General features: G+C 48.7%; 1 protein-coding gene across 3 annotated transcripts in view; it reads right to left on the bottom strand.

Moving 5' to 3' along the window:
- LOC126069752 (glycogenin-2-like) overlaps positions 1 to 15,408 on the bottom strand; it is a 42,909-nt gene that overhangs the window by 13,349 nt on the left and 14,152 nt on the right. For all 3 annotated transcript variants that reach the window (XM_049873460.1, XM_049873459.1, XM_049873458.1), the window contains 5 exons: positions 11,181 to 11,355; positions 7,970 to 8,132; positions 6,536 to 6,662; positions 4,432 to 4,654; positions 529 to 669 (listed from right to left, as the gene is read on the bottom strand). In XM_049873460.1, coding sequence (XP_049729417.1) covers positions 529 to 669; positions 4,432 to 4,654; positions 6,536 to 6,662; positions 7,970 to 8,132; positions 11,181 to 11,355 — 829 coding nt within the window. The remainder of the gene's footprint in view (positions 1 to 528; positions 670 to 4,431; positions 4,655 to 6,535; positions 6,663 to 7,969; positions 8,133 to 11,180; positions 11,356 to 15,408) is intronic.

A 15,408-nucleotide genomic window follows, 5' to 3' on the forward strand; every position in this document is an offset into this window, starting at 1 on the left:
TTGCAAGCACTTAACCGATTGCACCACCCAGGGGGCTCTTTGGACACTCTTGGGGGGCCATTGTTGAGCCTATCACCACATGTGAATATGCAACGTCCTATAGGACAAAGTAGAACTGCCCCATAGGGTTTCCAAGGAGTGGCTGGTGGATTCAAACTGCCGACCTTTTGGTTAGCTGCTGAGTTCTTAGTCACTGTGCCACCAGGGCTCCAAATGAAGGCCCTCATTCCCATCGAGTCAATTCTGACTCATAGTGACCGTAGAGTACCAAGTAGAACTGCCCCATGGGGTTTCCAAGGAACAGGTGGTGGATTCGAACTGCCGACCTTTTGGTTAGCAGCCAAATGCTTAACCACAGCGGCACCAGGGCCCCTGAAATGAAGGCAGGAGCCCCTAATGTCACAGAAGCCCTGGACGCCAGCTCTTCTTTGCCCTCGCTCCTCCCCAGGGAGCTGTGAGGGCCCCCTCTGCGTTCTCCCGATGAGGGTTAGGGTCTGACCTCCGTCACAATGTGGGTGAGGTACTCACGTCTTCCAGATGGCACCCGACGGGGCAGGGCGGGGTCTCGTCCACCACCACGGTCTCCTCTGGGGGGCTCTGAACATGTGAGGGCTCGTTGGCACCTGACACTGAGCTAGCACACGGCTCCCCAATGCCACCTGGGGAAACCTGCAAAGTGGAGACACCTGCTGAGTGAAAGGCCTGGCAATCTCCTTCCCAAACCTCCCAAAATCACCAAAACCGTATGGACCACGGCGGTCCCAGCTATAACCAATCACAGGGATGGCTCAGGACCGGGTAGTGTTTCATTCCGTTGTGCACGGGAGAGTTGTGGGTTGGGGCTGACCTGACCTCAGGCAACAACAACAACACACTAAATTTTTACTCCTCCTTCAAAAGTAGCACCTGTTGTTGTTGTAGGGTGCCGTCAAGTCCTTTCCTACTGATAGCGACCCTGTGGGACAGAGGAGAACTGCCCCACAGGATTTTCCAGGCTGTAATCTTTACGGGGGAAACCCTGGTGGCATAGTGGCTAAGAGCTATGACTGCTAACCAAAAGGTTGGCAGTTCAAATCCACCAGGTGCTCCTTATGAGAAGCTGGACTATATGAAGAAGAATGTGACGTCAGGATTGGGGGAAGACTCATTAACAACCTGCGTTATGCAGATGGCACAACCTTGCTTGCTGAAAGTGAAGAGGACTTGAAGCACTTACTAATGAAGATCAAAGACCACAGCCTTCAGTATGGATTACACCTCAACATAAAGGAAACAGAAATCCTCACAACTGGACCAATGAGCAACATCATGCTAAACGGAGAAAAGATTGAAGTTGTCAAGGATTTCATTTTACTTGGATCCACAATCAACACCCATGGAAGCAGCAGTCAAGAAATCAAAAGACGCATTGCATTGGGGAAATCTGCAAAGGACCTCTTCAAAGTGTTGAAGAGCAAAGATGTCACCCTGAAGACTAAGGGGTGGTGTTTTCAATCACATCGTATGCATGAGAAAGCTGGACAATGAATAAGGAAGACCGAAGAAGAGTTGAGGTCTTTGAATTGTGGTGTTGGCGAAGAATATTGAATATACCATGGGTTGCCAAGAGAACGAACAAATCTGTCTTGGACGAAGTGCAGCCAGAATGCTCCTTAGAAGCGAGGATGGTGGGACTGCGTCTTACACACTTTGGACATGTTGTCAGGAGGGATCAGTCCCTGGAGAAGGACATCATGCTTGGCAGAGTACAGGGTCAGCGGAAAAGAGGAAGACCCTCAACGAGGTGGATTGGCGCAGTGGCTGCAGCAATCGGCTCAAGCATAACAGGGATTGTAAGGATGGCTCGGGACTGAGTAGTGTTTCGTTCTGTTGTGCATAGGGTCGCTGTGAGTCAGAACTGACTCGACGGCACCTAACAACAACAACAACAACAAGGTGCTCCTTGGAAACCCCATGGGGCAGTTCTACTCTGTCCTGTAGGGTCGCTCTGAGTCGGAACCGACCGGACGGCACCTGACAACAACAACAACAACAAGGTGCTCCTTGGAAACCCCATGGGGCAGTTCTACTCTGTCCTGTAGGGTCGCTCTGAGTGGGAACCGACTGGACGGCAGCTAACAACAACGACAACAACAAGGTGCTCCTTGGAAACCCCATGGGGCAGTTCTACTCTGTCCTGTAGGGTCGCTCTGAGTGGGAACCGACTGGACGGCAGCTAACAACAACGACAACAACAAGGTGCTCCTTGGAAACCCCGTGGGGCAGTTCTGCTCTGTCCTGTAGGGTCGCTCTGAGTGGGAACCGACTGGACGGCAGCTAACAACAACGACAACAACAAGGTGCTCCTTGGAAACCCCGTGGGGCAGTTCTACTCTGTCCTGTAGGGTTGCTATGAGTGGGAACCGGCTGGACGGCACCAGACAACAACAACAACAACAAGGTGCTCCTTGGAAACCCCATGGGGCAGTTCTACTCTGTCCTGTAGGGTTGCTATGAGTGGGAACCGACTGGACGGCACCGGACAACAACAACAACAACAAGGTGCTCCTTGGAAACCCCATGGGGCAGTTCTACTCTGTCCTGTAGGGTCGCTCTGAGTGGGAACCGACTCGAAGGCAATGGGTTTTCTGTTTTGGGGATTTTTATGGGAGCAAATCACCAGCTCTTCCTCCTGCAGACCCACTGACTGGGTTTTAAGCACCAACCTTTCCGTTAGCTGCTGAGCGCTTAACCATTGCACCACCAGGGCTCCTCCTAGCTCCACACAAATAAAAGCTGTAATACAGTGACGCCTGTGAGAGCCGGTACCCGACAGGACTGCCTTGTTTTTCTGGGTCTCGCAAGTTTTCCGCCCTTGCAGTCTCACCACTTTTCTATCCTCTCTCTTGTCTGTTCCTGTTGCCATCAAGTCAGTTCTGACTCCCAGCGACCCTACAGGACAGAGTGGAACTACCCCCATAGGGTTGCCAAGGAGCAGCTGTGGATTCAAATAGCTGAGATTTTGGTTAGCAGCTGAGCTCTTAACCACTGCGCCACCAGGGCTCCATCCTCTCTATTAGTGGAAAGCATTTGAGTTTTCCTTCTCTGATAGATTTTACTGTACAATTTAAAACGTGAACTCTACTCAAGGTCCCAAGCAATAAATGTGCTGACCCTTGACTAGGTGGCGATAATAAATTTGGTAAAAACAGACCAAGAATCAAGAATTTCCTGAGACTTCACTTAAGAGAGTCTTTTGTAAGACGGAGGCATCCGTATTTACGGGGTGGCAGAAGGGTCACTGTTGAGGGCGTGCTTGCTTATTGTGACTTAAGAGCAAACAAAATCAAGTCGGTGTCTATCAAAGCTTTAGGAATCCACTTCAGAAACTTCCTTCAACCGTTGCCTCAAATGATTTAAGTGGAAGAGAACTACTCACAGGAAACCGTAATCAGCAATTTACGCACTTATCAGCAAGTGGCTCTTTCCCCGATGAGGGTGGCTGATTTAAATAACCTGCTTACCCGCCAGTTCTACAAATCTCAGGGGCACTTTTGCTCTTGAAACTTCACTATTTCCAGCCCGATTCTTCACCATCCGTCTTCATGAAATAGTGTCTTTGAACACAAAAGGGTCGTAGCTGAAGAAAACACCTTAGGTGTTGATAAAGGGAAGTCACGGGTAATGCCAAGGGTTAATGTGCTCGGCTGCTAACCGAAAGGTTGGAGAGTTGAGTCTGCCCAGAGGTGCCTTGGAAGAAAGGCCTGGCAACCTACTTCCAAAAAATCAGCCTTTGAAAACCCTGTGGAGCATGGTTCTACTCTGACACACATGGGGTCTCCATAAGTTGGGGTGGACTCGATGGCAACTAGTTTTGGTCAGTTGTGGCCAACACATGTTGGTACAAGAATGTAGTTTTCTCTTCGCTCAGCTTGACCCACGATACAGGGCGAGGTAAAGTCCAGTAACCCCGCAGCTTACAAAAGGACTACATCTTTTCAAGGAATTTAAATGAAGGCCCTCGGGTGTTGCGAAGAGTTAACTCGCTCAGCTTCTGACCGAAAGGTTGGAGTTCACCAAGAGGCATGTCAGAAGAAAGGCCTGGCAATCTACTTCTGAAAACTGAGCTATTAGAAACCCTATGGAGCACAGCTCTACTCTGACACACATGGGGTCACCAGGAGTCGGAGTCAACTTGATGGCACATGGTTTGGTTTGGAGGTCCCCGGGTGGTAAAAACGATTGATATGCTTGGCTGCTCACTGAAAGGCTAGGGGTTCGAGTCCACCCAGAGTCACCGCGGAAGAAAGACTTGGCAATCTACTTCTGAAAACTCAGCCGCTGAAAACCTTATGGAGCAAAGTTCTACTCTGATACACATGGGGGTGCCACGAGTCAGAGGTGACTGGACCGCAAGGGAACGGGTGTTAGGAGGAACCCCCCCCAGCTTACTTGGTGTCCGGGGGCTGCGTGCTCATCCACGTCTCTAAGATTTTCCAAAAGAGGCAGGACGCTGCTGTGGTAAACCCCCCACCAGAGATTCAGAAATGCCAGCTGGTGTGGGGTGTCCGCACCCGAGCCGTCCTGCACGATGGAGCCGGTCTGCGGGTTGTACTTATAGCTCCAAGGTTTGGTGGACCCCAAGAAGTGCACCACCTTTGCGCCAGAACCAAACCTGAGAAGGAATCAGAAAGGATTCGATCAAAGATCCACAGAAAGCATCTACTTCAGACACTTTGCAGTAACGAGTGGCTATTGATGATAACCCACCGCTGCCCAGTTGATTCCAACTCACCGTGACCCCGTAGGACAGAGTAGAACTGCCCTGTGGTGTTCCCAAGGAGCGGCTGGTGGATTCAAACTGCCGACCTTTTGGTTAGCAGTCGAGCTCTTAACCACTGTGCTGCCAGGGCTCCATTTATATACGTATCTACTTTATATATACATCTATAATTAAAAAAAAACCAAACCCATTGCCATCGAGTCGGCTCCGACGCATAGTGACCCTATAGGACAGAGTAGAACTGCCCCATAGGGTTTCCGAGGAGTGCCTGGTGGATTCAAACTGCCAACCTTTTGCTTAGCAGCCGAGCTCTTAACCACTACGCCACCAGGGTTTCCATATATATAATACAAGTATATATGATAGCTGTATATATAATATAAACAACAACAACAAAAAACAACCCCGTTGCCATCAATTTGATTCTGACTCATAGCGACCCTACAAAGGAACTGCCCCGTAGGATTTCTGAAGCTGTCATCTTTACAGAAGCAGACCGCCACATCTTTTTCCCTCAGAGGGCCTGGTGGGTTTGGACCACCAAGTTTTCAGTTAGCAGCCGAGCACTGTAACCACTGTGCCACCAGGGCTCCTTATATAAAAAAAATGTATAATACCTATATGCATATATACTTCATTATATATATATATACACATACACAGAAACCCTGGTGGCGTAGTGGTTACGTGCTACCGCTGCGAACCAAAGGGTCAGCAGTTCAAATCCGCCAGGCGCTCCTTGGAAACTCTATGGGGCAGTTCTACTCTGTCCTATAGGGTCGCTATGAATTGGAATCGACTTGACGGCACTGGGTTGGGTATACATATATACATACATACACACGTATATATAATATGGAAATCCTGGTGGCACAGTGGTTAAGAGCTATGGCTCCTAACGAAAAGGTCGGCAGTTTGAACCTACCAGCCACTCCTTGGAAACCCTATGGTCCGTGTATTATACATGTATTATGTATCTCTCTGTCCACATATATACATGATAGCTATGTATATAATGGAAAGGCTGGTGGCATAGTGGTTAAGAGTTCGGCTGCTAACCAGGAGGTCGGCAGTTCAAATCCACCAGGTGCTCCTTGGAAACCCTGTGGGGCTGTTCTACTCTGTCCTGTAGGGTCGCTATGAGTTGGAATCGACTCAATGGCAACGGTTTGGGTGGTTTTATATATATAATATACCGGAAAAAAAAAAAAAATCATTGCTGTCAAGTTGATTCTGACTCATAGTAACCCTATAGGACAGAGTAGGACTGCCCCATAAAGTTTTCAAGGCTGTAATCTTTACGGAAGCAGACTGTCATATCTTTCTCCCAAAGAGCAGCTGGAGGGTTTGAACCAGCGACCTTTCAGTTAGCAGCTGAGCATTTTAACCACTGCCCCACCAGAGCTCCTATTGATAATATAACCACAAAAATTGTTAAGGTCGCCCTGGGTGATGCGTACGGTTAAGCGCTCAACCGCTAACAGAAAGGTTGGAGGTTCGAGTCCACCCAGAGGCACCTCGAAGGAAAGGCCTGGCGATCTGCGTTGGAAGGTCACAGCCTTGAAAACCCCGTGGAGCCCAGCCCCACTCTGCACACACAAACTAGCCCCGAGTCAGGATCGACTCGACGGCAACTAAGGACAGCAGTTATGCTCCACAAGGGCAAGTGGGGGGACGACCTAAATCCCTTCCACGTGGCACAGGCTGGCGTCCTCTGAGGGAGAAGCGCGCCGAGTGGCACCGGGCCGGGAGGGCGCGGCGACGAGGACTCACTGTCTGAAGGCAGGGCCGTAGGTGTAAGCTGCATTGCTGCTCAGGTTGTAGATGAAGGGCAAGTGTTTGCGGATGTCCGCCGTTGGCCAGCTACTGAAGAAGCTGTTCAGTAAGCCTTGGTCCGCCCCTGCGTCATGAACCAACACCGATAACAGGTTAAGGCAGCGCGCTGTAGGATGGAACCGTTCCCGACTGTCTGTCTGTCTGTCTGTCTGTCATACTGTGGAGGCTTGTGCACGGCTGTGATGCTGGGAGCTATCCTGCCAGTATTTCCAACACCAGCAGGGCCACCCACAGTGGACAGGTTTCAGCAGAGCTTCCAGACGAAGACAGACTAGGAAGAAAGGCCTGGAGATCCACTTGTAGAAATGAGCCAATGAAAACCCTATGGATACCAACAGCACATTGTCCGATATACTCCTGGGAGATGAGCTCCCTAGGTTGGAAGGCCCTGAAAATACATGCTGGCTGCAAAAATGGACTCAAGCGGACCAACGATCACGAAGGCAGTGCAGGACCGGGCAGCACTTCATCCTGTCGTGCACGGGGTCGCCATGAGTCAGAGCCGACTCGACAACAACTAACAACCGCAAACTTGGATTATTAGTAGCCGTTAAGGGTGAGATTGTACATATGTCCTTGTTGTTGTTATTCCCTTTGAGTTACCCCCAACCCACAGCGACCCCCCTGCACAGCAAATGAAAAGCTGCCCCGTCCTGCACCATGCCCATAACCTGCTGCGGATTGGACTGTCATGATCCAGGCGGTTTCCAGCACCTGGTTTGCGGAAGTAGATCTCCAGGCCTTTCTTCCTAGTCTCTCTCAGTCTGGAAGTTCCACTGAAGCCTGATCAGCATCACAGCCACATGCAAGCCTCCACAGACAGACAGGGGTGGCTCCGCGTGAGCCGCACAGGCCGGGAATCGAACCAGGGTCTCCCGCACAGAAGGCGAGAATTCTACCACAGAACCACCACTGCCTTCTGTTTGGAAATGGGGTTTTCTTTGTTATGTGAATGAGGTCATAACGGTGGAGGGTGCCTCACAAACCTGACCGCTTCTGAGTTACAGAAGGAGCATGCTAGACACAGGGACACACAGTGGGAAGAAGGCACCGTGTGTAGACAGACACACACAGCGGATGCACCTACAAACCCTGGCCCTCCAAGGATGGCCGGCAACTACTAGAAGCTGGAACAGACAAAGAAGGACCTCCCCCTAGAACCACACTCTGAATTTGAACTTCTAGCTTCCGTAACTATGAGAAATAAATGGCTGCTCTTTAAAAACACCCACCTGCGGCATTTGTCTTGTTTCGTTTTGTTATAGCAGCACTAGATAAACAAGACACAGGGAAACGGGGGCTGGCAGGGAGTGGGTACGGACTGATAACAGCCCCGTTCTCTTCTGCAAATCCGCAGGTCCCCTTGTTTACCATCAAAGCTGCCATGGTTGGCCGCGTGTTGCAGCAGTCGGCTGTGCGTCTCGAGAGAAGGCTGGAAGACAAATACGCCGCTGTTGAAGCAATCTGGCCACCCTGGGTCTGGGGCTGCAGACAGCTCTCTCCGGTCAAACAGCTCGTCGATATTGGACAGCACCTGTCGGAGAAAAAGGTACGAAACCCGTTGAAACATGTCTCTACCTCAGGTACGCAAGTAAGAAATGAAACGGGAGGTTAGGGTGGGCCGTCGGGAACCTGTGCCCAACTTTTTTTTTCACCCAGTATCAATATTTTGGGGATTTTTTTAATTGGGTGAAAATATACACAGCAAGACGTACACCAATTAGCAGTTTCTACATGTACAATTCAGAGACATTGATTACGTGGACCTCCAACCATCTCACTATCTTCTTCCCAGTTATCCCTCCACTATGAGCAGAAACTCACCGCCCCCTAAGTTTCCTATCTAACCTTTTGAGTTGCTGTTGTCAGTTCGATACCATATAGCTAATTCTTTAAAAGAGTATGATAATTAAAGGAGACATTCTTTTCTAGTTTGGCTAAATTCTTACTTGGTTCAAAGATGACTCCAGGGGATACTTTCCATTCAAGGTTTAAAGGTTCCCTCAGGGTAATAGTTTTTGGGGATCTCCAAGCTCAGTGGCTCCAGAAAGTCTGGATTCCGTGAAAATTTGAAATTCTATCCCATATTTCCCCCCCTTTTGGTCAGGATTCTCCTACAGAATCTTTAATCAAAATGTTCAGTAATGGCACCCTGCTAACTCAGAACGGAAGCCAATGCGCGAACCACCTTTCAGACAAAGATTAGACAGACCCATAAAACAAACAATCACGCACGTGAGGAAAATGCTTCTTTGTTCAACCAAGTGTACGAGACCAAATGGGCAGCACCTGCCCAAAAGCAAAGATGAGAAGGCAGGAAGGGACAGGAAAACGAGACAAATGGAAGGGACAGGAAAACTGGACAAATAGACACAGGCCATCTGGGGTGGAAAGGGGGAGAGTGCTGACACATCATGGGGATTGCAGCCCATGTCACAAAACAATTTATGCATAAATTTTTGGATGAAAAATTAATTTGTGCTGTAAGCTTTCACCTAAAGCACAATAAAAAAAAAATTATTGATTTGGAAATTAACTTGCTCTGTAAACCTTCACCTAAAGCATAATGTTCAAACACACACACACACACACAAATGTTCAGTCATGTAGCCGGGCACCATTCAGGTCTTCTGGTCTCATGGTAAAGGAGGCAGTTACTCATGGAGATGCCTAGTTTTTCAAGTGACACTTTTGGGTTTATACTCAAAGGAGAAAACTTTGTGGGGAAGACTGCTTTCCAGCTTATTCTGAGCAATTGAAGTAGTGCCGTTTCCACAATGAAATTACTTTCTTGAGGCTCTTAAGATCCTCCATGGATTTCTCTTAATCATGTGCCACCCCCGACCCAGCCAATGTGACAAGTGAAAGTGTGAATCCTATCCACAGAGACGGTGTGAGGGAGTACAACGCAATCAGTTGCCTTGGGGAGCGAGGCTGCTAATGGCAGTTCCCCCGGACACACGCTGGCTTTCTACTAAATAGTGCTCAGTTTAGAAAAACCACTGTTTTCATTACTCCATTGGTCTTGGGAGCCTGGCGGCGCAGTGGCTAAGAGCTCAGCTGCTAACTGAAAGGTCGGCAGTTGGAATCCACCAGCCGCTCCTTGGAAACCCTGTGGGACAGTTCTACGCTGCTATTTTTATCTTCTATTTTTTATACCTCGTCTCTTCCTTACAGAGCTGCTATTGTGATACCAAAAAACCAAACCAAGCCCATTGCCGTCGAGCTGATTCTGACTCATAGCGGCTCTACAGGACAGAGTAGAACTGCCCCATAGGGTTTCCAAGGAGCGGCTGGTGGATTCCAACTGCGGACCTTTCAGTTAGCAGCCGAGCTCTTGACCACTAAGCCACAATAGCCAAGACAATTCAGGACCGACCTCTGACAGGGGACCTCATTCTGCATTCTGACTTCCCAATGGCTGTTTTTGGAAGTGCCCGCCATGGGCTGGCAGAAGCCCTGGTGGTACAGTGGTTAAGCACCACTGTTAACCAAAAGGTTCGAACGTACCCAGTACTCCCAGGGAGAAAGATCCAGCAGTCTACTCCGATAAAGATTACATCTTAGGAAGCTCTATGGGGCAGGTCTACGCTGTCATTGGGGTCGCTGGGAGTCCCAGTCGACTGGACGGCAAACAACGCACACAGCTAAGACACCCATGGAGTCTGTTTCTGTCCCTGCTAGGCCTCTCTGTCCTTCGCAACAACCCCAAAGATGCCACAGCTCCGTTCTATGCTTTCTGTGCTTCTGAGTTTGGCAATCCGTTTCACCTGGTAAAGCCCCTGTCCCGCCTTTTAAAAATTACCCAAAGTATCTACAGCACAGATCCAGAAAGGAGCCCTCGTGCCACATCAGTTAATAGCTAGGCCGCTAGCCTAAACGTCGGCAGTTCAGACCCACCCAGCAGCTCTGCGGGAGAAAGGCCTGGCGACCTGCTCCTATAAAGACGAAAAACCCACTGCCATCGAGTTGATTCCAACTCATCGTGACCTAGCAGGGTTTCTGAAGCTGTAAACCTCTACGGAAGCAGACTGCCACATCCATCAAGACTACAGTCTGGGAAATCCTATGGGACAGTTCTACGGTGTAACACATGGGGTGGCTGAGAGTCCTAACCTCAGTGATGTTAATGAGGCAGGGTTAGGCTGTTATGTTAATGAGGCTGTTATGTTAATGAGGCAGGACTCAATCTACAAGATTAGGTTGTGTTCTAAGCCAATCTCTTTTGAGATGTAAAAGAGAGGAGTGAACAGAGAGACATGGGGACCTCATACCACCAAGAAAGCAGCTCCAGGAGCAGAGTATGTCTTTTGGACCCAGGGTTCCTGCACTGAGAAGCTCCTAGTCCAGGGGAAGACGGACGACAAGGACCTTCCTCCAGAGTCGACAGAGAGAGAAAATCTTCCCCTGGAGCTGGTGCCCTAAATTTGGACTTGTAGCCTCCTAGACCGCGAGGAAATAAACTTCTCTTTGTTAAATCCATCCACTTGTGGTATTTCTATTATAGCAGCACTAGATGACTAAGACAGAGGGGTTCATCAACAAGGGGAGCCTCTGGCCCTCACCATCCCCCTGAACTCACCAGCGTGTCCGCGTCCAGGAAGATGCACTTGCTGTAACGGGTGAGGGTCCAGCAGTGGAGCTTGGTGAGGGTGACCCCGAGCTCAGGTCTCTTCAGGTAGGCCAGGTGGATGTAGTCTGCGCTGCGTATCAGGTTCACCTCGATGACGTCATCGAACACCCTCGAGAGGATGACCCTGGAAAGACACGGGGCAGCAGCTACTGAGAGGGCCGGGATCAGCGAACACAGGACACCCCACCTCTTAAGGGGTGCCACCGACAAACATGGAGCATGGACCTACTTCCACACCTGTTACGGATGGAATTGTGTCCCCCCAAGATATGTGTTGTAAATCCTAACCCCTAAACCTGTGGGGAGCCCTGGTGGTGCAGTGGTTAAGAACTCAGGCTGCTAACCAAAAGGCCAGCTGTTCGAATCCACCAGCTGCTCCTTGGAAACCCTATGGGGCAGTTCTACTCTGTCCTGTGAGGTCACCATGAGTTGGAAACAACTCCACGGCAACTCGAAGTTTTTTTTTTTTTTTTGCATACTTATGGATATAATGGCATGTAGGGATGGGGTTTTCTTTGTTATGGGAATGAGACCATATCAGTGTAAGGCGTGTCTTTAACCAATCACTTCTGAGATATAAAAGGAACAACTCAGGCACAGACACAAGCACAGATGGGGGAAGACAGATGGCGTGTGAGGATCCCCAAGGAACCAAGCAACAGAAGCAGGAAGGAGACAAGGACCTTCTCCCAGAGCTGACAGAAAGAGAGCCTTCCCCTAGAGCTGGCGCCCTGAATTCGGATTTCTAGCCTCCTGAACTGTGAGAAAATGTCTGTTCATTAAACCCAGAAACCCCAGTGCCGTCGAGTCGATTCCGACTCATAGCGACCCTATAGGACAGAGTAGAACTGCCCATTAAAGTTTCCAAGGAGCGCCTGGCGGATTTGAACTGCCGACCCTTTGGTTAGCAGCTGTAGCACTTAACCGCTACGCCACCAGGGTTTCCATTAAAGCTTCCCCCTTTTGGTATTTCTGTTATAGCAACTAGGAGACTCAGACACCATGACACTCAGTGCAGTTGCCATGTTTGGGGTTGGTTTTCCACGGTTGTCTTAGAGCTCGGCGCACTTTTCAGTTATGCTGAACACTTAAACGTAAACTTGAAAAACACGACAAATTGAACAGAACGGTGTTGAGACTCCAACTCGTGGCAACCCCGTGTGTGTCAGAGTGTAACTGTGTTCCATAGATGTCTTTGTTATCTAGTGCTGCCATTACAGAAATACCACAGGTGGATGGCTTGAACAAACAAGACTTTATTCTCTTACAGCCTAGGAGTATAGAAGTCTGAATTCCGGGCGCTGGCTTACTCTCTCTCTTGGCTTTGGGGGAAGGCCCTTGCTATCAATCTTCCCCTGGACTAGGAGCTTGTCAGCGCAGGGACCCCAGGTCCAAAGGACGGGCCCTGCTCCCGGCACTGCTTCCTTGGTGGTATGAGGTCCTCATGTCTCTCTGCTCCCTTCTCTCTTTTATATCTCAAAAGAGACTGGCTTAAAACACAATCCAATCTTGTAGATTGAGTCGTGCCTCAACAACATAACTGCCGATAATCCCACGTCGTAGAGGTAGGATTTACGACATAGAGGAAAATCACATCAGATCACAAAATGGTGAACAATCACACAATCCTGGGAATCATGGCCGTCTTAGTCAGCTAGTGCTGCTATAACAGAAATACCACAGGTGGATGGCCTTAACAAAGATAAATTTATTCTCTCACAGTCTAGTAGGCTAGAAGTCTGAATTCAGGGTGCCAGCTTCAGGGGAAGGCTTTCTTCCTCTGTTGGCTCTGGAGGAAGGTCCTCGTCTTCAGTCTTCCCTTAGTCTGGGAGCATCTCAGCATAGGAACCTCAGGTCCAAAGGACACACTCTGCTCTTGGCACTGCTTTCTTGGTGGTATGAGGCCCCAACTATCTGCTTGCTTCCCTTTCCTTTTTATCTCTTGAGAGATAAAAGGTGGTGCAGGGCATATCCCAGGGAAACTCCCTTTACATTGGATCAGGGATGTGACCTGGGTAGGGGTTTACAATCCCACCCTAATCCTCTTTAACATAAAATTAGAATCACAAAATGGAGGACAACCGCACCATACTGAGCATCATGGCCTAACCAAGTGGACACATATTTTTGGGAGACACAATTCAACCCATGACAATGGCCTAGCCAAGCTGACAGACATTTCGGTGGGACACAATTCAAGCCATGACAATAGGGCTCTCAGTGGCTGATTTTTCAGGAGATTGCCAGCCCTTTCTTCAAGTCACCTCTGGATGGATTCGAACTTCCAACCTTTCAGTTAGCAGCCGAGCATGTTCACCGTTTGCACCACCCAGGGGCCACCCATGGGGTCACCGTGAGTCAGAATTGACTCGATGGCAATAGAAGTCCTTGGATGATGCAGGGGGTTAATGCAGAGGGTACTTTCCCTTTGAAAAACACATGGGTGGAGAGGCGTGACTGCTGAGCAGGTAGAAACCAACAGACTTCCGCTGCAATTTCTGTTGATACTAATTAGAAAGGAGTCCTGCTGGAGCAATGGTTAAGCGCTCAGCTGCTCACTGAACGTCTGTCAGTGTGAACCCACCAGCCACTCTGAGGGAGAAAGACCTGGTGATCTGCTGCCGTAAAGATTTTACAGCTTTGGAAGCCCTATGGGGCAGTGCTAAAGGGTAGCTGTGAGTCGGAATCAACTCGATGGCACACAACACAACATCAACAACAACAATAACAGAACAATTAGATAAATCAGCATTTAGACCTAACTCAAAGTTTTACTCATTTATTTAGCACTGCTTCTTGTTCACAATTTCTTCTTTTCTTGATTTGTATTTCATTTTGCTTGAGTATATCCTAAAGTGATTCTCTCTCAAAGGTCATTGGTGAGTAAATTTTTTTTTAATTTCTGCATATTTAAAATACCTTCATTTTGCTTTCAAAACATGCTAATTTAGCTGAATACAGAAGCCTCTTTTCAAACTTATTTTGCTCCAGAACTTTGAGACATCAACTTTCTCAACCCCGACAGATACTGAAGGGTATCTAAGTACTTTTTCTTTATCCTTGGGGCTCTGACATGGCACCGCTTTGTAACAAGTTTGGGCTTCCTTCGCTCATCACGTTCAACCATCAGGAATATTCTCAGCTTCAAATTCTTTCTCAGAGCCGAGATACTCCATGAGATCTTTTCTCCACTCCATTCCCTCTGCTTTTCTTTCTTCCTGAAGCTTCTACTGGACAGGTGCTGGAGTTCCTGAATCTACTTTTTTTATCTCCCTGAACTTTGCTCTTGTATGTATTACATGTCTGTGTTCTTTTCCAGGCCACGGTTTCCAAGGTAATCCTGTCTCTAAGAAAGTATTCCATCTATTCCCCCACCACAGCCCCCTGCTTCCTGCTCAGTCATTCCTGGAATCTGTGGTATCTCCATGGTTGTGGAAAGATTCGGGGAGGCCAAGCAAAAGAGTATTCTGCTTCGGTACAAATAACAGTCTGATAGGTGTTCCCCAATCCTGCTGGTCAGCTCTGCTCGGTCCCCTAAAATAAGTCCCTGGAAGTAGAATTAAGTTTCATGAATGCAACTTGTTCAAAGCTTCAGGCATACGGAAGATGTGGGTTTGTTTCACTTGCCGAAAGGATACCCCACCCCACACTTGTTCCAGAGCCTGGGCGAGTGGTGGTCTTTGTTACCCACATACCCGGTCATTTCTGGTTACCGGCCACTGTGTGTCTCCTAGGAGTGTGAGTATCAGAGGCCATCTCCAACCACCCCTTCCAACCAGTGTGTCACCTACATAATTCAGGTTTTTCAAAAGCTAAACCAGTCCTACAACTTTGAACTCCTCCAGCATTTCTCTGGAGTTCTTTCTGAATATTTTAATGTTCTCCGTGAGGACCTAACCTCTTTTTTGTGTGTGTGCTTTAGGTGAAAGTTTACATTGCAAATTACTTTCTCATTCAAAAATGTATATATAAAATTGTTTTGTGACATTGATTGCAATCCCTGCAATGTGTCAGTACTCTCCCCCTTTCCACCCCGGGTTCCCCGTGTCCATTCATCCAGGTTTCCTGTCCCTTCCTGCCTTCTCATCTTGCTTTTGGGCAGGTATTCCCCATTTGGTCTCGTAGACTTCACTCATCTAAGAAGTACGTTCCTCATGTGTGTTATTGTTTGTTCTCT

This window comes from Elephas maximus, chromosome X (genome assembly GCF_024166365.1).
Source record: "Elephas maximus indicus isolate mEleMax1 chromosome X, mEleMax1 primary haplotype, whole genome shotgun sequence".
NCBI lineage: Eukaryota > Metazoa > Chordata > Mammalia > Proboscidea > Elephantidae > Elephas > Elephas maximus.